At 39.3% G+C, this 23016-nt stretch overlaps 1 protein-coding gene across 1 annotated transcript in view; it reads left to right on the top strand.

Annotated features, from left to right (window-relative positions):
• The window catches only part of ARHGAP28 (Rho GTPase activating protein 28), a 293733-nt gene that overhangs the window by 135517 nt on the left and 135200 nt on the right, over positions 1-23016 (top strand). The window contains exon 2 of the mRNA XM_042782071.1: positions 17616-17818. Within this exon, the coding sequence (XP_042638005.1) occupies positions 17616-17818 (203 nt within the window). The remainder of the gene's footprint in view (positions 1-17615; positions 17819-23016) is intronic.

Below are 23016 nucleotides of genomic sequence, written 5' to 3'. Positions count from 1 at the left end.
TATGTGCCGTCGAGTCAGCCCCAACTCATAGCGACCCCTCCTTGGGTTTCCGAGGCAGTATCCTACGGAAGTAGGATTGCCCAGCCTTCCTTCCGAGGAGTGGCTGGTGGGTTTGAACCGCCAGCCGTCTGGTTAGCAGGCAAGTGACTTAGCCACTATGCTACCAGAGCTCCCTATTTGGTGAGAGAACAATATAAAGTTTAAATGGATCAAATGACTTGTGATCAGGTGAAAGAACATGAAATTTTGCATCAGGAAATCAAGTTTGTAGTTCAGGTCTTTAAAAATTAGCTTATTAGTAAGGCAAGATTAAACCTGTTGTCCTTAAGTTGACCGCAGTTTATGGCAACCTCATGCACATCAGAGGAGAACTGTGCTCTGTAGAGATTGGTATTTTTGGAAGTAGATTGCCAAACCTTTGTTCTTAAGAACTTCTGGATGAACTAAAACCTCTGATCTTTCATTCAGTCACCATCTAGTCCCCCCCCACAGTAATTAGCTGTGTGATCCTGGACAAGTTACTTAATTTCTCTGAGCTTCGTTTTTTTAATCTATAGAATATGGTGGTTTTTTTTTTTTTTTTTTTAGGGGGGCTTGGCATTTCTCAAATCCCCTTTCAGTTCTCCATCTCTCAGATCCTTTGATTCATTGGAAATCTTGAGTTATGCCTTTCTAATTCAGAATTCTTTGTCTGGATATTAGGAAGCAGTCTTGTGAAAGTTACAAAATGGTTGTTGTTCAAGGGGATCCCATGGAATTAAAATCTCCATAAAAGTGAGTCTGAGTGAGGAAAAAGGATAGTTTGAAAGAAAAAAAAATCAAGGGAGGTTCTTAATACATTGATTCATCCATTTATGCATTTACTGCAAGTGACCAACTTACCCCTGCCAAAATTTAGTAAGTTGAACTTTGGATTCTATATTGAATAGTTAAAGCTGAACTGACACCACTGGTCCATGAAGAAAGCCATTCAGATTCATGCTAAAGGGCTGTCAAGGTGAACCAAGGTGTCCTCTAAGACCTTGCCACATGAGAATGTCCACATCAAACACCAATCCAGAAAGGCTGCCTGGTGATCCCTTTGATCTTGTTTTGTGACTCTATCCTGCTATTATTGAATGTTGGAAGCTAAAGAAAAGCAACAGGTAAAACAACTTGAAAAATAGTACAAGCTTCAGTGGAGTTTTTCTATTTTGTGTCTACTGCATTAATGACTGAGAAACAAAAGCAATAAATACACACCAGAGTTCAAGAAACAAGGGATAAAATGGCTGCATCTCCACAGATACCAGCGAGGCAGAAAGAGGACTGTAAAATCAAGGCAAGCTCTCAGAATGGGGCTTGTCTTTTTAATCACCTTGAAAGTCATGCATAGCAATGCCAGCTGTAGCACATCACTAGAAACCACATAATACAAATATATATAGCAGCTTGGCACTTGTCTTAGTTACCCAGTGCTGCTACAACAGAAATACCACAAGTAGACAGCATTAACACAGAGAAATTTATTCTCTCACAGTTTTTTGCTGTTGTTGTTATTTGCCATCAAGTAGGACCTGACTCATAGCAACCCCTCCTTGGGTTTCTGAGGTAGTATCACTCCATCAGTAGATTGCCAAACCTTCCTTCTGAGGAGTGGCTAGTGGGTTTGAACTGCCAGCCTTCTGGTTAGCCGTCAAGTGCCTTAGGCACTACACTACCAGAGCTCTAGAAGTCCAAATTCAGGACACCAGCTCTAGGGGAACACTTTCCATCTCTGTTGGCTGTGGAGGAAAGTCCTTGTCTTCTTTCAACATCTGTGGGCCTGACGTTCCTTGGAGATCTCCATGTGTCTTGGCATCAATCTTCCCTGGGTCTAGGAGGTCTCAGCATCGGGACCAAAGGACATACTCCACTCCCAGCACCAATTTCTTGGTGGTAGTCAAGTCTCTCTTTCCCTACTCACTTTTCTCTTCTTTTATCTCTTGTATGATAAAAGGTGATGGCAAGCCACATCCCAGAGAAACTCCCTTTAGGCTGTGACCTGAGTAAGGATGTTGTATCTCACCTTAACCCCCTTACAACTGATTGACTGATCATGTCAGATCACATCATGGGGGGTGATTACATCATTACATGACTAGCAAACCACTGAGAATCATGGCCCAGCCAAGTAGACACATATTTTTAGGAGACACAATGCAATCCATGACAGCACTAAATAGAGACTATGTAATCTGCTTTTGAAATCGTTTAAAAAACAGTTTATCCACACTTATTGGGGAAGAACAATTTCAGAAGCACAAAATATACAGATTACTGAGACTCTCAGTGACATATATCTCTGAATGGGTAAAGGATAAATTTATTTAAGTGTAAGAGAACGCTTCTGTTTTGGTTCTCTAGTGTTGCTCTAACAGAAAATACCACAAGTGGATGGTTTTACAAACAGGTATTTATTCTCTTACAATTTTGGATGCTAGAAGTCCCAGTTCAAAGTACCAGCTCTAGGGACTGGGTGAAGACCGCCCAACCGTGGGCTTCAGCTCTGCCTCTTATTCCCAGCCCACTGAAGCTTGAGACTTTTCTTAACTCAGGCAGCTGCTTGCTGCTGAGACTGACAAACCCAAGGTTGACGTAAAATGGCACAGTCCCAAGACTGGCAGGCAACATGATAGGCTGCTGAATGAAGACTCAGCTACGTGCAGGGTCCAAGCGTTCCCAAAAGCTCAGAGCCTTTCTCAAAGCTTCTCCTTGTATACTGGAAGCAGACCACACTCCTGAGGCAGCTAATCAGCTGCTCACAGCCGATTCTACCACTGAGTTGATTACCAATCTCATCATGGGGAGTAACTACATCCAGCTTCCCAGCCACTCAAAACTGGGCCCAGCAAAGTGGACACATAACCTTAACTATCGCAGCTTCCTTTTGCTCACATTCTCTTTTATAGATTTTTTTTTTACAGGGTATCTCCTAATTGAACCAAAAGCAACAGCTTCTGTACAATGACAGGGTGTCAGCAAACCAGCTCTAGTCTTGATTTATCTTTGAGGAGGATGTGAGAAAAGTCAGAATTGACTGAGCTTTATCAAAGTCAGTATGTATATGAAGCTCATGAATTAATTGCATATTAGTTTTGACACAGAACTAAAATGTTCCCATTTGGTTTTCTTTGCTTTTACCAAGCAGGTATTTTAGCTTGTCACCTGTTTAGGTGATGATTAGCTGAACAAGTAACAAGACTGTTTCTTTATCTACTGACTGCTGTCCTTTACTAAAAGCAACTAATAATCACACATATCTTTCAATCTTTTTAAATCCTTGGCCCTTTTTGAAAATTATGGTTCTTTTTTGCTCTTTTCTAAAATTGTTTCTTTCTCTCTCTCTTTTTTTTTTTTTTTGGCCTTCCTCAAAAGTTATTTAAAATCTCAAAGCACTTTTAAGTATCAAAATTCAAAACAAATCAAAGCAGTGGTAATTTTTCCCCTACAGTTTTAAAAATTGAGATATAATTCACATACCATAAAACCCACCTTTTTAAAATATGCAATTCATTGGTTTTTAAGTTGTGCCATCACTATTAGTTAATGCAATAACATTTTCATCAACCCTGAAAGAAACCCTGTACCTATTAAAGTCACTCTCCATTTCTCTCTAAACTTAGCCAAAAGCAGGGTAGTTTAAGTAAAATATTACATTTTGATTTTTCTCATGCATATATTTAAATATGCACATATAAATTAATGTATTTAAATTATGTGATAAGTATATAAGGATTATGACTGCTACTGATCCTTTTCATCCTTGGTAGAAGGGACTAGAACATAGAATGGGTTACTTTCAAAGACAAGCACATGGAGAACCTAGCATATGCCCCAGACAAAGATTCTGTCACTGTCCCTTAGACATTGCCCCATTTGAACCTACTCCTTTATAAATTGCTGCTTTAGTGTTGATGGTTTGGCATTTGCTCTTTCTTCCATTCCCATTTGTCCCATCTCTAGCACAATGATAGTCAGAGGTAATGCACAGGGGCCTAAGAATTTAATTTCTGATGCAAACCTCAACTGAGTTTAAAAAAAAAAAAAAATCTAGCCTTAAAACTATTCCAAATATCACCTGCTGAGTGGCTGAAGGATTTGTTTGCACTTATAACTCCCCACTAATATACAAACACATTTTTCCATATCATTACTGCCAGCACAGAGGTTTAGGCAGATCTGTTTACCGTTTCATAGAATACTTTCATCAACTCTCTCCTTGTGTCCCTATCAGGGGTGAGACAGGCCAGGAAGGTATTAGAACCAGGATGGCAAAGTGAGGAGAGAATGCTGGGGTGGTCAAGAAAGAAAGTGTCAGGAGCCTGAGAGTAGAAGCCAAGAGCTCCTCGTGATCTTACTTCCATTACCTTGAAACTACAGCTTTATTTGATCATCATCATTGCCTTTCAAGTGCTTTTTGCAAAACATCCAAGTTGAGCTTGTTTATAAACAAGTTAGAATCCACAGATTACTGAGAAGCCAGAGCGTAAAAGCGAGTGATATGTCCTCTAACTTTATCTGCAGGACCTCCCAAAGAAGCTAGGCAGTGGATGGCTGGGCCACAGGGACTGGGAGCCCAGGGCTGTCCCAGAGAGCAGCAGGTTCTCCTACCAGTGCCCTGCCTGCAGAGGCCTGCTGCAGTCCCTGTGAAAGAGGGTGTCCCCGAATGTGACTGCTGTACTGCTACCAACATCATCAGAGACAATGATAAGTGGTGGGAACAGCTCTCCTCTTCTTTCAGAAGAGTGGGGAGGAATCTTTGATTTTGGTATATTCTTCCTGCACCTTTGGAAATATGTTCAATCTGAGAGCAGTATGAGAGCAATATGAACATATTCCCTATACATTAGGCAGAGATATTTTCAGCAGGAATGAAGTTTAACTCCACAGTATACCAATTAAGATTAGACCCAAATATGTGGTTAGGCTAATAATTTTGTAGCTCTCAAAATGGAAATTATTAAGTTAGACCCCCACCTTATTTTAGGTTGCAAGGTAGTGATTGTATGTTGTTACTTGAGTATGCTTCTTAGTGGGGACGGGGAGGGTATCTCATCTTACCCATTCCAATGATTTATTAAAGTATTCCTTCCAGTTATATCAGTTAGGAATGATTTGGGCTGCAAGTAACTAACAACAGCCAAAAATACTAGAGTACCTTTTAAAAATAGAAGTTGACTTTTCACACCTTTCTGGAAGTTCAGAAAGAGCAGCATCTAGTGTTATTTCAGAGGCTCAGTACTATCAGGGCCGATCACTGCAGTGTTCTGGACCTTCCTCTCATGGTTGCAAGATGGGTACTCTAGCTCACAGAGTTTGGAACTGGCAAAGCCAGCATTCAAACCTGGCTAGGCAAGATGGCTTCAGAGTTTTTTCTAAACCACTGTGTTTTGTGTTTTATTCCCTCTTCATACATCTCCTCGGAAGGAAGGCTGGGCAATCTACTTCCATAGTGATACTGCCTCAGAAACCCAAGGAGTGGTCGCTATGGGACAGGTCTGACTCAACAGCACACAACAACAACAAAAACAAGCATATACATGAATACCTGAGGGACTTACGGAAATTCAGAAAGATTGTTGTAGGAAAGCATTTAGAACAGAACTGAGGAGGCTTGAATGATTTTGTCCCTGCTCCGATGCCAACTATTCATTCATTCAACAAACAGTTGAGTCTCTAGTATTTGTCAGACACCATAAATGAGCGAGACAGCACATTTATATCTTAGTGGAGGAAATAGACCAAGCGGGAAAAAAATGAAGTGTGCAATCAAAGAAATGCAGTATATATTGTGGATGAATGGAAGGAAGGAAGTGCAGAGAGCTGAGCTGGGCATGACTATGGTTAGGGGATGTGAGTTTAGTTAGGGTGGTCAGGAAAGGATTGCCTGAGGAGGTGACATTTAAATTGGGAACTGAATAGTGACAAGCAGCTTGCCATGGAAGTAGCAGGTGGGAGAATGTTCCAGGCATAAAAAAACAGTAAAAGCCAATTTCCTAAGAGAGGAAAGAGATTGGCTTATTTGGAGAAACTGAGAAAAGATTAGCATGTTTAGAGCTATTGCCAGGCTAGAGTGATACAAGGTGATACTGAAGAAGAAATTAGGAAGACAAATGTGTTGTACCTTGAAGTCATGGAAAAGAAATTATATTTTATTGTAATTACAATGGAAGCTGTATGTCCCCATTTTATTCTCAGTAACTCATGTCCTTCATCTAAGGGACATACAGAACATATAGTACTTGCTTTGCCTGCTTCTTGGGGTTACTGTGAGGGACAAGTGATGTCATGTACATGATTCTACTGTTAAAACCACTGTTGTCGAGTAAATTCCAACTCACAGTACCCCTATTGGACAGAGTAGAACTGCTGCGTAAGGTTTCCAAGGCTGTAAATCTATATGGAAGCAGACTACTTCATCTTTCTTCTGCAGAGTAGCTAGTGGGTTCGAACCACCAAGCTGCTAAATGTTTTAACCACTGCTCCACCAGGACTTCTAAGGTACATGATAAACTCAATGCCGTTGAGTCGGATCTGACTCAGTGACCCCTCCTTGGGTTTCCAAGCCAGTATTACGATGGAAGTAGATTGCCCAGTCTTCCTTCCAAGGAGTGACTGGTGGGTTTGAACCACCAACCTTCTAGTTAGCAGTGAAGCCTTAGCCACTATGCCACCAGAGTTCCCCTGATAGTAACTATTATAAGTAAATTCTGTATAAAATAAGATCAGTAAAGACCATTAGTATTTCTGTCTTTTTCTGAATTTTACTTATTTTATTGTTGTTGTTGAGAATATACAAACAGCAAAACATAACACCAATTCAAAAACTTCTATATGTATCATTTAGTAACGTTGTTCCGTAAGTATTTCTTCAGGCACAGTTTTAAGCACTTGATTACTAGCCATAAAGTTGGCAGATTAAACCCATCCAAAGACACCTCAGAAGACAGGCCTGGCAACCTGCTTCTGAAAAGGTCACAACCTTGAAAAGCTTGTGCAGCAGTTCTGCTCTGCATACAAAGGGTCACTGTGAGTTGGAATCAAGTCAATGGCAACTAACAACATAAGTATTTCTTAACAAGAAGGACCCTATATCTTTTGAAAATTTTTTTGTGTGTGATACACTCAGAAAAAATTGAAGTTGTAGTTTGGCAGTGCAAATTGTATACACAGACATACAACTTTCTTTAATCTGATAGGCTTGCAGTGTTTTCTTGGAGTTCTACTTTTAGTTAGGCTGGAGATGGTTGTGACAGACTGTCATTTCCCCTATACCAACCAACTAACCAAAACGTAACTTTAAAAATCATATTATGAAAACTATGCTGTAGAACTATGGCTATAAAGTCTAATACAACTGAACTGGAGGGAGGAAAGAGCACTTCCTAGAGGAGCACACTGGTGGTCATTTCTCTCTCTGGGCATTTAGTGAGTCTGTGTCCCAGTGTACAAAGGACTAGTCCAGCACAGGCAGAAGGACTCTGCCAGGATAAAAGACACCATGGAGCTTGTAATGGCTGCATGGACTGGTACATCAGACAGGAGTCTATAGAAGCCCAAAATGGAGAAACTTGTTCTCTCTACCTAACAATTCTTCCCCTTAAGATTTTTAAGGAGAGCCTGGCAACAGAAGAGGGTGGGGGCTAAGCTCTAAAATAAAGAGAGATTTCTGTAGTCACATGGTGTTTATACCAAAACTCTCCTAGAACGGTGACAGATCTCTCCCTCAAAGCATTTGAAACCAGAAGTAACCTAAAACGAATTAAAACTGCAACCCACTCTAGGCCCAGTTCAACTGCTGGTTGAATTGATGTAATCTACCCCTCACTACGCCTGCCATAGGAAAAGTCTAGCCCTTTCTGGGGTGGGGGGATTACTATTTACTCCAGTTTCCTAATTTTCTTTTAAACAGTGTCTGCAATACATTTTTTTTTAAGGTCGTGCAAAGAAAAAGAAAAATATGATCCATAAGCAATTGTTTTTTAGTCACTCTTAGCAGACATACTGATAACACAGACATTGGTACTACCAAATAAAAATTGTCAAATAACAATTAGAAAGACAGTAAAGGAAAATATAGACAAAATAGATACAAAGATCAATAATCACTAGACAAATACAATTTCTAGGAATAACGTTTTGGACATTCTAGATATGAAAAAGTATACTATCTGAACTGAAGCATTTTTTGGATGGACTTCATAGCAAACTAGATAACAGTAGAAGAAAGGATCAGCAAGGTCCCTTCTAACAACATGATAAAAGTAGGTGAGATGAAGTGTGACCATTCTCACTTCCAATGAGAATTCTGGTTGCACCTCTTCCAGGAGATATTTGTTTGTTCCTTTGACAGTCCATGGTATTTTCAGTATTCTTCACCAATACCATAATTCAAAGGTATCAACTCTTCTTTAATCTTCCTTATTCATTGTCCAGCTTTCACATGCATATGAGGTGCTTGTGGTAGTTAAGGTTGTGTGTCAACCTGGCTGGGCCTGGTTGAGTTGGTGGGCAGCTGGTGGTAGTTATTCCCTCTGATGAGACTGGCAGTCAACTCCATGGTAGGATCTACCACAAGCAGCTGAGTAGCTGCTTTAGGGATGTGGTCTGCTTCCTGTATATAAGAAGTAACTTTGGGAAAGGTCTCTAGCTTTTTGGCACACTTGAACCCTGCATGTAACCAAGTCATTGTTCAGCAGCCTGCCATGCCCTGCTGATCTTGGGACTTCTGGACTTGAATTAGTGACCTGACTTGTTTGGTAACATTGTTGACCTTGGGTTTGTCACCCTCAACAGCCAGCAGCTGCCTGAGTGGAGAAAAGCCTCCAGGTTTAGTGGGCTGGTAGCAGGAGACGGAGCTGAAGCTTAATCAGCCCCTAGAGCCTGGCACTTTGAACTCAGACTTAAAGCCTCCAAACTGCAAGAGAATAAACTCCTGTTTGTTCAAGCCATCCCATTGGTGGTGTATTCTTGTCAGAGAAAATACTATGGCTTGGATTAGGTGCCCCTTAGTCTTCAAAATGATATCTTCACTTCTTAACACTTTAAAGAGGTCTTTTGCAGTAGATTTGCCCAGTGAAATACAACATCTGATATCTTGACTGTTGCTTCCGTGGGCATTGATTGTGTATCCAAGTAAAATAAAATCCCTGACAAATTCAATCTTTTCTCCATTTGTTGTGATGTTGCTTATTGGTCCAGTTGTGAGGATTTTTGTTTTCTTTATCCTGAGGTGTAACCCATATGGCAGACTGTAGTCTTTCCTCTTCATCAGTAAGTACTACAAGTCTTCTTCACTTTCAGCAAGCAGGGTCATGTCATCTGCATATCACATGTTGTTAATTAGTCTTCCAGCAATTCTGATGCCACATTCTTCTTCATATAGTCCAGCTTCTTGGATTACTTTCTCAGAATACAAATTGAATAAGTATGAGGAAAGGATACAACTCTGACACACACCCTTCCTGATTAAAACCATGCAATATCTCCTTGTTCTGTTTAAACTCCAGCCTCCTGGTCTCTGTACAGGTTCCTCATGAGCATAATTAAGTGTTCTGGTCTTCTCATTTTTCTCAAAAACACATGTAAACATCTTTCTGGTATTCTTTGCGTTCAGCCAAGATCCATCTGACATTATCAATGATATCTTCATTCCATGCCCTCTTCTGAATCCAGCTTGAATTTCTGCCAGTTCTCTGTCATGTACTGCTGCAACTATTTTCGAATTACCTTCAGCAAAAGTTTACTTGTATGTGATATTAATGATATTGTTTGATAATTTCCACATTCTGTTGGATCACCTTAGTTTGAAATGAGCACAGTATTGATCTCTCTTCCAGTCAGCTGGCCAGGTAGATGTCTTCCAGATTTCTTGGCATAAATGAGTAAGTGACTTCAGTGCTGCATCTTTTTGTTGAAACATCTCATTGATTATTCTGTCAATTTCTGGAGCCTTGTTTTTCACCAGTTCTTTTAGTGCAGCTTGGACTTCTTCCTCCAATACCATTAGTTCTTGATCATATGCCACCTCCTGAAATAGTTGAACATTGACCAATTCTTTTTTGAATAGTGACTCTGTATTCCTTCCATGTTCTTTTGATGCTTCCGCCATCATTCAGTATTTTTCCTTAGAATCCTTCAATATTGCAACTAGATGATTGAATATTTATCAACTCTTTTATCTTAAGAAATGCTAACCAGTTATTCCCTTTTGATTTTCTAACTCCAGGTCTTTGCACATTTCATTGTAATAGTTTTCTTTGTTTTCTTGAGCTGCCCTTTGAAATCTTTTGTTTATCTCTTTTATCTCATCATTTCTTCCCTTCACTTTAGCTATTCTCCATTCAAGAGCAAATTTCAAAGTCTCTTAAGACATCCATTTTAGTCTTTTCTTCCTTTCTTGTCTTTTTAATGACTGTTTGCTTCCTTCAGACATAATGTTCTTGATGTCATCTGGTTTTCGGTAACTTGTCTTCAGTGTGTCACATCTGTTTTTCAGATGGTGACTAAATTCAGGTGGGATATAATCAAGGTCATATTTTGGTTCTCGTGGACTGTTTTAATTTTCTTCAGCTTCAGCTTGAACTTGCATATGAGCAATTGATGGTCTGTTTCACAGTCAGCTCTCAGTCTTGTTTTGACTGAGGATATTATGCTTCTCCATCACTTCTTCCCACAGATGTAGTCAATCTCATTCCCATGTATTCCATTCTGGTGAGGTCCACATGTACAACCACCATTATGTTGTTGAAAAAACATATTTGTAATGAATAAGTCATTTGTCTTATAAAATTCTATCATGCGATCTCTGGCAACATTTCTATCACCTAGGCCATATTTTCCGATTGCCAGTGATAATCCATACATCTTGATTGCATGTTTGGTCAACTTCAGACTGCAGAAGTTGGTAAAAATCTTCAGTTTCCTCGTTTTTGGTTTTGGGGTTTAGTGTGTAAATTTGAATAATAGTAGTATCAACTGGTCTTCCTTGTAGGCATATGGATATTTTCCTATCACTGACAGCATTTTACTTCAGGATAGACCTTGAAACTTTCTTTGTGATGATGAATGGAATACCATTCCTCTTCAATTTGTCATTCCTGCCACAGTAGATCATGTAATTGTCTGATTCAAAGTAGCCAAAGCCAGTCCATTTCATCTCTGTGGTGCCTGAGGTTTTTATGCATTCCATTTCATTTTTGACAACTTTCAATTTTCCTATGTTCATGTGTCATAACATTCCACATTCTGATTATTAATGGATATCTGCAGCTGTTTCTTCCCATTTTGAATCATGTTCCATCAGCAAAGGAAGGTCCCTAAAGCTTTACTCCATCCACATCATTGAGGTCAACTGTACATTGAGGAGGTAGCTCTTTCCCAGTCATACTTTAAGTGTCTTCCAACTTGAGGGGCTTATCTTCTGGTACTATATCAGTCAATGTTTCACAGCTCTTCATAGTTTTCCAGTAATATGTCAGACAGTGTTTCACTGCTACTCACAAGATTTTCACTGGCCAATTTTTTCAGAGGTGGAAAGCCCCATTCTTCTTCCTAGTGTGTCTTTATCTGGAAGCTCTGCTGAAACCAGTCCACCATGGGTGACCTTGCTGGTATTTGAAATTCTGGTGGCATAGCCTCCAACCTCACAGCAACATGCAAGCTGCCACAGTAGGACACTGACAGACAAGTGGTGGAACTACAAATATAAGGATTAGAATTTACAACACATATTTTGGGGAGACACGATTCAATCCATAATAGACATTAACCCACAGAATCAGGAACCTCACTAAACCTCAAGCATATCATAGTCAAACTTAAAATAATGAGGAAAATTTATCTATCAAAAGCAGCTTCTAGGTAGAAGAACATAAGTAAGAACTGTGATTGATTTCTCATCAGAATATAGAGTCCAGAAGTCAATGGAATGATCTATTCAAAAATACTAGAAACTAGAAAAACTGCTAGCCTAGAGTTCTATACCCAATGAAGATACCTGTAAAAAATTAAAAGGAATTAAAGACATTTTAAGAAAGAAATTTGAGGGAATTTGATGCCAGCAGTATAAGAAATGCTAAGGAATGGGAATGGAAAAGCTAAAGGAAAATATTAAAGGAAGTCCTCAAAAGTGAAGAGAAATTATTCCATATGGGTACATGGACAAGTAGGAAGGAATAAAGAACACCAGAAAGGATAAATAGAAAAGACTATTTCTTAACGTTTTAAGGATTATTGAGTATTTTAAAGCAACCACAATAACAACTATTGTGGGATGTATAACATGTATAGGAATGACACATATGACAATAGTAATATAGAGAATGCAAGAGGAGAGGGTAAATGTAATTATACTCTTAGAAAGTATTTATGTTGTTGTGAAGTTGTAAAATATCAATATAAGGAAGACTACAGTAAATTATAGCTTGCTCAAAAACCAAAGCCAAACTCACTGCCATCAAGTTGATTCCAACTCATAGGGATCCCATTTGGGTTTCCAAGCTATAAATCTTTATGGATATAGATTGCTTCATCTTCCTTTCACAGAGAAGCTGGTGGATTTGAACCACTGACATTTTGGTTAGCAACCAAATGTCCTACCCACTACACCACCAGAGCTCCTTTTAAGGTATTTATGTTGTTTGGAAGTTGTAAAATACTAATTCAAGGAAAACTATAATAAATTATAGATCTTTCAAAAACCAAAACCAAATTCACTGCTGTTGAGTTGATTCTGACTCACAGTGACCCCCATTGGGTTTCCAAGGCTATAAATTTTTACGGAAGCAGATTGCTCCATCTTTCTTCCAAGGAAAATGTGATGAGTTTGAACCACCGATCTGCTGGTTAGCAGCCAAATGCCTTAACCACTGCAACACCAGGACATCTTTTATAGATCTCTAGGAGCTCTGGTAGCATAGTGCCTAAGGCACTTGACTGCTAACCAGGAGGCTGGAGGTTCAAACCCACCAGCCACTCCTCAAAAGGAAGGTTGGGCAATCTACTTCCATAGTGATACTGCCTCAGAAACCCAAGGAGGGGTTACTATGAGTCGGGTCCAACTCGATGGCACATAACAACAACAGTAACCATTAAAGGAGTTCTGGTGGTGCTTGAACAATTACTCTTAGAAAGATCAGCACTAGGCTGGTCCCCATGAGGTGGAGGTCAAAGATGTCCCACATGTCCAAACTACCATGCCACTCCATCATTTCAGACATTAACTCCTCCTCCTCCTCCTCCTCCCAATAATTTCCCGTCTTAGGGTTCTGTATTTTGCTGTAATGCCTCACAGAACTCACAGACACCCAAGGGTTCATCTCACGTAGTAGTGGTGGAGGCTGGCAGGCTGGTGAGTGCCAGGTCCGTGAGTAGGTCTGGCGGATCCTCCCAACTCTCAGGGTTTGATGAACCTCGATCAGCAGATCAGATGACGGCTGCTGTCCCAAATCCAGGGGTGAGATGAGGATGATCCAAGACACAAAGCCGGAGCAAGAGGAGAGCGAATCTTCCCAGGAGATTCATAGGTATACCCTCAGGGAAGCTAAGGGTAGTGATTTGAATTATACCCTCCAGCAAGGCAGGACTCAAGATATATTCCACCTGTGTTGCCCCAACAGAATTAACCTAAATCCCATCACAGAGTTGATTGCCAGTCATTATAGGGAATGGCTACTACCAGCTACCCAGCCAAGTTGATACCTGACCTTAACTACCACAGCACCCCAAACAGGCATGGATAATGGGATTTACAAAACATCACAGAATGGAGGACAATGGCTAGAAGGGCCACATCAAGCAATTCACTGCAGGTGGTATAGTGCTTAAGACATTTTACTGCTAACCAGAAGGCTGGCAGTTCAAACCTACGAGCCACTCCTCGGAAGGAAGGTTTGGCAATCTACTTCCATAGTGATGTTGTTGTTGTTGTTATTATGTGCCGTCGAGTCGGCCCCGACTCATAGCGACCCCTCCTTGGGTTTTCGAGGCAGTATCACTACGGAAGTAGGATTGCCCAACCTTCCTTCCGAGGAGTGGCTGGTGGGTTTGAACCGCCAGCCGTCTGGTTAGCAGGCAAGTGACTTAGCCACTATGCTACCAGAGCTCCCAAGGAGGGGTCGCTATGAGTCGAAATCAACTCTACGGCAGTGAGTTTGGGTTTTTTTGGTTCACTAACCATTAAAACATAAACTATAGCTAAAAAGACAAGAAAAAATAAATAAATAAAATCTTCCCTTTAAAAAAAAAAAAATGCTACTTTGAGTTTATGGTAATTACCACATACTTAAAATCGAATTTGAAACCTCGTTGTGATTTCCCAACAAAAATTGCTGTGTAACACAATTACATTCTGTTTTTCATGTAATATTTTCCTGATACTGTTTAGGAATAAAGAAATACAAATAGCTGATGAAGCCCAAGCTCTGTTTTATCCTAATATGGTGAGGTATGAAGCTGCAGATTAAACTCATCTAACCACTGGATGATCTCAAGAGCCACAATTGTGTAATGATTCAAGAGTGGAAGGTTATGGTCCATATTCCACTCTGGGATGAAGTGGGAAGTATTTTGATCCCCTCCTAAAAAAAGTGAGAGCTCTTCCAAGTATGTTGTTCCCAAAAATTCTGTCTGAGTTCTTTGCCAAGAAAAATTGTTGATCATTGCAATTAAAGGATTCTTTGGGTAGATTGTCTCAGATGAAGCAAGCCTTCTACTCAGCTGTTCATAACTATATTCCACATCTGTTCCCCCTGTCTGCTGGCAATGGTTTATGAAGATCACTTCTCTGAGGCTCCATATACGTACCCATTGCATAAATAAGAAATTAGGTATTTTAACTGAAATTACTATTATTAGCCCTAAATATATGTACTTCTCATCTTCTGAAATTCATTTTATTATTTTCAAAATTTCTCAACTCTTTAGAAGTTTTCTGTGTTTGGATGCTTATGTTTACTTAATTTCTAAGATAAATTAATCTTCTCCATGCAGCCGTTGAAGTGATATCTTTGTATTGGCATGGGCAAATGTCTGTGACACTTTTGAGTGGGAAAACAAAGCAGTTTATAGAACAATATTGAGATGATGGGAGCTTTGGTAGTGTAGTGCTTAAGGCATTTGACTGCTAATCAGAAGGCTGGCAATTCAAACTCACCAGCCACTCCTCAGAAAGAAGATTGGACAATCTACTTCTGTAGAAATACCACCTCAGAAACCCAAGGAGGGGTCCTTATGAGTTGGAAATGACTTGACAGCAGTGAGTTGTTTTTGTTTTTGTTTTGTTTTTTGAGATGATACACATAGAAGGAGAAGACCTTCAACTCTAGCTTTATATAATTGTTTATGATTTAAGCAATATACCACATTCTAATTTTTAAAACTTGGTCCACATCAGCTATTTAGATTGTAGAATGTTTACCAAAGTTATTAATTCTTTTAAGAAGCTTACCTTAAACCTCTAGGATTAGAGAAAATTTTGGAATATCCTTATTCTTTCTCTTAATATGGTACCTGGAGAGTAGTAGGCTGTGTAAACAATGGAAATTAAAGTACAATTTTTCATTTTACAAGAAGTATTTACATATTAGTATTCTATGAGTTTGTCTGTGATTTTCCATATTGGTCTTGTTGCAAAAAGGAAGAGGCTTAATAACCTAAAATAATAAAGGAAAAATTATTGTCTTGATATCTGTGATGATTTCATGAAATCATGCTATTTATGACGACTTCACGTTTCAACCAGTAGAATCATGTGTCTTGTCAAAATATAAAGAATTCAGTGAAAAACTTTTTATCACCTAATTATCAAACAAAGCTGCCAATTTCTTTTTATCACACAGCATAGCATAAGAAATAAAAGCAGATATTTCACATTTTTCTGAAGTGCTTTGAGTTTTAAACATAAATTGTTTCAATTGCTGCCAGTTAATGTTAAAGAACTACTTACAGTCTGGTCTCGATCAATGATTAAATTTCACAAATTTCTACAGGTGATTTGGACATTTAGAAGGATTCCTAGAGGTGCAGAGAATATGAGCAGAGAGAATTTTATATTTTCTGTAGGACATGGGATGTTGCTATGCCATTTCTGGGGTTACATATTTCCACTTGAGAGTTTTTATTTTGGGTGAAGCAGCTCAGACCATACATTGGTTCAGTGGTAGTCTCAGCCTTTTGATTCAATATTCCACCTGAACTCAAGGAGAAGGAGGCAAGTTTGCTGGAGGTTTTTAATGAAATTATATACCCACACCAAGTTTTAAAACCATGTAAGAACAAGAATAGAATATTTTAATGTGTAAAGTAATTCAGTTAGTTATTCTCCAAGGTTGGATGTTGAAGTATTCTAGTTAATCAAACATTCTGCTCCTGGAAAATGTAATATTTGTTAATCATGGAAGCCAAATATTTTATTTTACCTTTTCATTAACTCACTAAAATCTCTCAGAACTCTGGCATTTTGGCATTTATCTGCCCTGCTATGTCTCCCACTTTTCTTAACTAACATTTATTGAGCATTTTTAGGTTCTAAATGGTTTGCATGTGGTAATTTATTTAGTCCTGCCCCAAGCCTATGAGGTCAGTGCCTCATGAAACTGTCTTGGTCTCACTGCCTGTGGTCTGGCAGTGGTCCTATTATGTAGCAATAGCAGGAGCTTATACTGTCTTCAGCTGCTGGTCCCTGGCCTTACTGGTGGCCTCATCCTCCCAGACTGACTGTGGGCCTCTGTGCTCCAGGCTCTGCCCTCGTCCCCATCCTAATGTTGGTTTCCCACCTGATGTTATAGATGTTTCCTCTTAATAATTTCATTATCCCAGACACCACTTTTACACACTTCTTGGTCATCACCTTGGCCACTTTAAAGAGGCAAACTTGTACTATACATGTTTTGACTAATACTAATAACTTTCCATTTTATGAGTATATAAAAATTATAAAAATATTTCATTGTAATACCTGTGGGGCCACAGAATCATTATGAAGTATTAAAATAGTTGCTATCAAGTGGGTTTTGACCCATAGTGACCCCATGTGCATCCGAATAAAACTGTGCTTCATAGGGATTTCTGTGGCTGATTTTTTAGGAATGGAGCACCAGGCCTTTCTTCTAAGGTTCCTCTGGGTAAACTCAATCCTCAAGTATTTCATTTAGCGTTAGTGTGTTAACTGCTTGCACCACCAAAGGGATACCTTTATGAAGTAAATAATGAAGTAAAAGAGAAGGGTAGCTATTGAATGGTAATCATTTCCTCAAACCCTCTCTACCACACTACCATATTTTTACACAGATCACACATTCCTTCTATGTTTGTTTGCCAACCGTTCCTTCCCCCCAGAGGTGTTTTCTTAGGCAGTGTGATACCCGTTTTTTTTTTTTTTTCCACATGTTGCTGTCCAAAAGTTAGCATAGTGCATTTAGAAAAATATATCCTGGGCAGAGGGAGCAGTTAGCAAACAAATGTAGAAGGCATGTGTTATTTGTGTAACAATATGGTAACTCTATTTATCTATTGATTTTGAATTTAGGTTTCATTGTGTAATTTTTTAAATAAATAACTTTGATTTTCATCCAGAGATACTCTCCTTTCCTCAGAAAATCCGTTCCTTGCTGCCGGAGAATTAACAGGATGCTTTCCAATGAATCCTTACATCCTCCTGCATTTAACCGCTCCAACTCGCAAGCCTCCATAGACAGCACCTCCATGGAGGATTTCTGGCGTGAAATAGAAAGCATTAAAGAGAGCTGCATGGGAGTGCAAGAGGAACAAACACCAGTGGAGGTCAAGCCTGTGGATGGTAAGGACCTCAATTTGGTTCCCCTTGTGCTGAGTGTCTCTCATTGAATCTCTTGTACTGTCGGCAGGCAAAAGCCACTTCTTCAGCAGTTTAATGCATGAATCAGTAGAATTCATTATACAAACTCTGCTCCTTCTGCTGTCGAGTCGGATCTGACTCAGAGCCCCTCCTTGGGTTTCCGAGGCAGTATCTCTACAGAAGTAGATTGCCCACCCTTCCTTTCGAGAACCACCAGCCTTCTGTTGTTTTTGTTGTTATATGCTGTCGAGTCAAACCCGACTCATAGGGACCCCTCCTTGGGTTTCCGAGGCAGTATCATTACGGAAGTAGATTGCCCCATCTTCCTTCTGAGGAGCCTTCTGGTTGACAGTCAAATGCCTTACAACACATTTATACACTGGACTGGTTCAGGAGTCCTTGGGTGGAACAAATGATTGATATTTTGGTTTCTAACCAAAAGGTTAGAAGTTCAAGTCCACCTGCAGGTGCTTCAGAAAGAAGAAAGGACTGGTGATCTACTTTTGAAAAATCAGCCATTGAAAACCCCGTGGAGCACAGTTCCACTCTGACATGTGTGGGAGTTGACTCAATAGCGACTGTTTTTTTTTTTTTTCCCCCTCCTGGATTAGATCAGGGTAGCTTTGATCCAAGGTGACAAGACCTAAAGGAAGTCTGGGTCTCTCTAAATACCAGCAAAATCCAATGGACCCTTTACAGGTAGCTGCTTAAGGTTACTGTGCCTGTCTACTTATTTTATTCATTATCATCAGGCAGACAGAGTATTCTAATTTTGGTGGCTTTGGCATCTGTGTATTTGAATACAAATGACCAACAACAAAAATGAGAGTGAGCGAGAGGCGGGAAAAGAAATTGCCAGTATAAGTAGAGAGAGAAATATTTGACTTTGAAGTGTTTACTGATATTAATGTATTTAGAGACCAATTTCTCATACATCATTAAGTGAAACCCCTGTCAGCAAACTAATGAAAATTAGTTTTCATGAAACAAAACAGAAGAAAAGAAAATTGAAGATAGTTCAGAACCAAGAAAGAAAAGAAAAAAATAAAATAATTTACTCTTTATTAAAAGCCTGGGTCATCTCTTCCAGGCCCTGTCTGTCAACAAGTAAATACGTAAGACATCAAAGAAAGACTGAAGGCAGGTCAATGAGTATACACCTAAGAATGTTTTCATTAGTCTGTGATTAGCTTCAAGACAATTACCAAGATACACTAAAGATACACTAAAACTAAAAAAAGCCTTTTTATTATTCACTCCCTTTTCTACAAATCTATCTAACAACTGTGAAATACTAGTTCATATGTACCACAATTAGAGTATATAACACGCTATTAAACCAAATCGCAAACTCACTGCCATCAAGTTGGGTCCAATTCATAGCAACCCCTCCTTGGGTTTCTGAGGTGGTATCTCTATGGAAATAGATTGCCCAATCTTCCTTTTGAAGAGTGGCTGCTGGGTTTGAACTGCTGGCCTTCTGGGTAGCAGTCAAATACCTTACAACACATTTAATAAGGATCAGTTTTAAAGGAATCTGTCCTCTACCAGTGAAGTATATTCTTATTCACTTGCAACCTTACATTTTGCCTTTTTGGATCCAGCAGGACCGAAAGACACCTGAGGATACTCATGGTATCCTCCCACCCCTTCTTTTCTTACCGTTTATCTAGCTGGCTAGCTATCGATTTTAAACACTGATAACCTCCACTTGAAATCCAACATGTCGAGTTGGTTGTTGTCTTTCCTTTTTCTGTATTTATATCTATCCTTTCCAATAAGGAGAAATCTGGCTCCCATTATCCTCAATATAGTTGCTCATTTGCTCAAGCCTTAGTAACGGGACATATTTTTAGGAGCTCTGGTAGTGTAGTGCCTAAGGCACTTGACTGCTAACCAGAAGGCTGGCAGTTCAAACCTATCAGCCACTCCTTGGAAGGAGGTTTGGGCAATCTACTTCCATAGTGATACTGCCTTGGAAACCTAGGGGAGGGGTCGCTATGAGTCGTCCGACTCAATGGCACATAACAACCACCACCACCTATCCAAAGCAAACTCAGCCCATAGCTGTCAAGTTGATTCCTATCAGTAGTCACCCACTGGGACAGAGTAGAACTCCCCAAAGAGTTTCCAAGGTTGTAATCTTTACAGAAGCAAACTGCCATAGCTTTCTTCCACAAAGCAGTTGTTGGGTCTGAACAGCAGACCTTTGGTTTAGCAGCCAAGTGCTTAACCACTGTACTCCAAGGTTCCTTTGCTAACCCATACTACTTTAAAAAAAAAAAAAAAAAAAGAAAAATCCTACTAACAAGAGTTTAATATTTATTTGAAGATTTTTTCAAGTATATGCACAAATCTTAAGTGTATGTTGCAGTGTGTTTTGATAAGTGTATGTACTTTTATAACCCCTGCACAAATTATCTCAGCTGCTGAGTGTCAACAGTTCGAACCCACCAGCTGCTCTGCCAGAGAAAGATGTGGCAGTCTGCTTCTGTAAAGATTTGCAGCCTTGGAAACCCCACGAGGCAGTTCTACTTTATCTGATAGGGCCACTATGAGTCAAAATCGATATGACAGCAATGGGTACACTCATTAAAATGTATAATATTTCAGTCAACTTTTCCCGGTCAATCTCCTCACTCCCTACAACTTCCTGGTCCCTGCCAGAGGTAGTCACAGTTCTGATTTTTTTTTTTCCTTTCCCCTTTTTTTTTCTCTTCACTATCATTTAATTTTGTGTTTGGCTTCTTTCACTCAGCATAATCTTTTTGAGATTCGCCTGGTGTTATCAGTACTTCCCTTTTATTATTGGTAATATTCCATTGTATGAATATACTGGAATTGTTTATCCATTTACCTACAAATGAACTTTTGAGTTGATTACACTTCTGACTGTTATGAATAAGACTGTTAGGAATAATCTTATAAAAGTCTTTGTGTGGTGTTATATTTCTCTTGGATAGATGTATTTTTCCAAGGGTACATTTAATTTCATAAGAAACTGCCAGCATTTTTCCAAAGTAGTTGTACTGATTTACACTCCTACCAGGAATGTAGGACAGACATTTCCAGTTGTTTCACATCCTTACAGGATTTGATGTTGCCATTCTTCCTAATATGAGGATTCTAGTGGATGTGGGCAAAAGACCCGTTAAAAATTTAAAAAAAGTAAAGATGTCATTTTGAAGACTAATATGTACCTGACCCAAACCATGTTATTTACATGAGAGCTGAACAGTAAATAAGAACTGATGCATTTGAATTATGATGTTCATGAAGGATATTGAATATACCATGGACTGTTAAAAGAATTAACAAATCTATCTAGGAAGAAGTTCAGCCAGATGCTCCTTAGAAGCAAAGATGGTGAGACTTCATCTCAAATACTTTAGACATGTTATTATAAGAGACCAGTCCCCAGAAAAGGACATTATGCTTGGTAAAGAGGGTCAGCAGAAAAGAAGAGGACCCTCAATGACACAGATTGACACAATGGGTGCAACGGTGATCTCAAACATAGTAGTGATTAATGGTGCAGGACCAGCCAGTGTTTCATTCTGTTGTACGTAGAGTCACTGAGTTGGGAGTGACTCAAGGACACATAACTATAACAATGGTTATGTGGGGCTATCTCATGGTGGTAGTAATTGCATTTCACTAATGACTGATGATGTGCTTGTGATGAACATTTTTTGTCTGTGCTTGTCCATTCATATACTTTCATGTATTTAGTGAAATTTTTTGGCTATTTTAAAAATTGTCCTTTTATTATTAACTTGTATAAGTTCTTCATGTATTCTGGATACAAGTCCTTTTTTAGAGACAGTTATTGAAAACATTATTTTCCCTATCTCTAGCTTACCTATTCATATTCTCAATGAGGCCTTTTGGTGAGTATTTTTTTTCCTCAAATTTTCAACTGTTTACTGCTAGTGTATAGAAATACAGTTGATTGTTGTATCTTGTTCTTGTATCCTATTATGTTCATAAATTCTAGTAGTTGTTTACTGGTAGATTTCTTAGGATTTTTTACATAAACAAAGAGGTTATCTGTGAATAGAGATAGCTTTACTCTTTCCTTTCAATTTTTATGTTTTTATTTATCTTGCTTGTTGTACTGGCTGGGGACTCCAGTACAAATTGAATTAGAAGTAAATGGTGACAGCACACATCCTTGCTTTGTTCTCAATTTTACTAGAAAACTTTCAGTATTCACCATGAAATATGATAGCAGCAGTAGGTTTTTCTTATAGATGCTGTTTAACATATTGTATTCTATTCCACATTTTCTGGGAGTTTTTATTGTGAATAGATGTTGATTTACTTCACATGCTTTTTCAGCATGTTTGTTCCTTGAAAAGATTAATAAAATCTTTATTATCTTCATTCATCTGTATTCTTTATGTTTAATTTGATAATTTGTTTTTTGCCTTCTTGAGGTGGAAAGTTAGACCATTGAGTTTAAATCTTTTATTTATCTGAATATGAACAATTCCCTACATTTGGAAACAATCAGCCCTAGGACATGATGGACCTCAAGACCAGAAGAACTAGATGGTGCCCGTCTACCAATGCTAACTACTAAGGAAGGATCAAAACTGGAGATCCTGGAGAGAGTGGGAGGAAAAATATGAAACAAAATCCAAAAACACAATAATGACCAGAATTATTGATCAGATGGAGTCTGGTGGGACCCCCAAGACTTTGGCCCTGGGATACACTTCTGGCCTGGGATAACACACTCCCAAGGACTGGCTCTCAACCGTGTAGTAAATAAGGCATACATTCAGAACACTCAACCCAGGGTAATGCACCCACCTACTGTACAGAGATACATCCCTTGGAGCAATTGGCCATGGGGCACCAGAGGGGCAATATTTACACAGAGGAAAAGCAGGACACACAGGAGTGGATAACTAAGAAGAGCACAAGGAGTGTGGGGTTACTGGGAAAGGAGAGGAAGAGAGTGGGTTAGTGTTAGGGATAGTAATGTTGTTTTTGTTATGTGCCGTCGAGTCAGACCCGACTCATAGCGACCCCTCCTTGGGTTTCTGAGTCAGTATCACATCACTACGGAAGTAGATTGCCCCATCTTCCTTCCGAGGAGTGTCTGGTGGGTTTGAACTGCCAGCCTTCTGGTTAGCAGTCAAGTGCCTTAGGCACTATGCTACCAGAGCTCC

The sequence above is a fragment of the Orycteropus afer genome, unplaced genomic scaffold, assembly GCF_000298275.1.
Source record: "Orycteropus afer afer isolate SDZICR_OR568_19922 unplaced genomic scaffold, OryAfe1.0 scaffold00234, whole genome shotgun sequence".
NCBI classification, from domain to species: Eukaryota; Metazoa; Chordata; class Mammalia; order Tubulidentata; family Orycteropodidae; genus Orycteropus; species Orycteropus afer.
The sequence above is the reverse complement of the archived record's forward strand: the minus strand, read 5'-3'. Positions and strand labels throughout refer to the sequence as shown.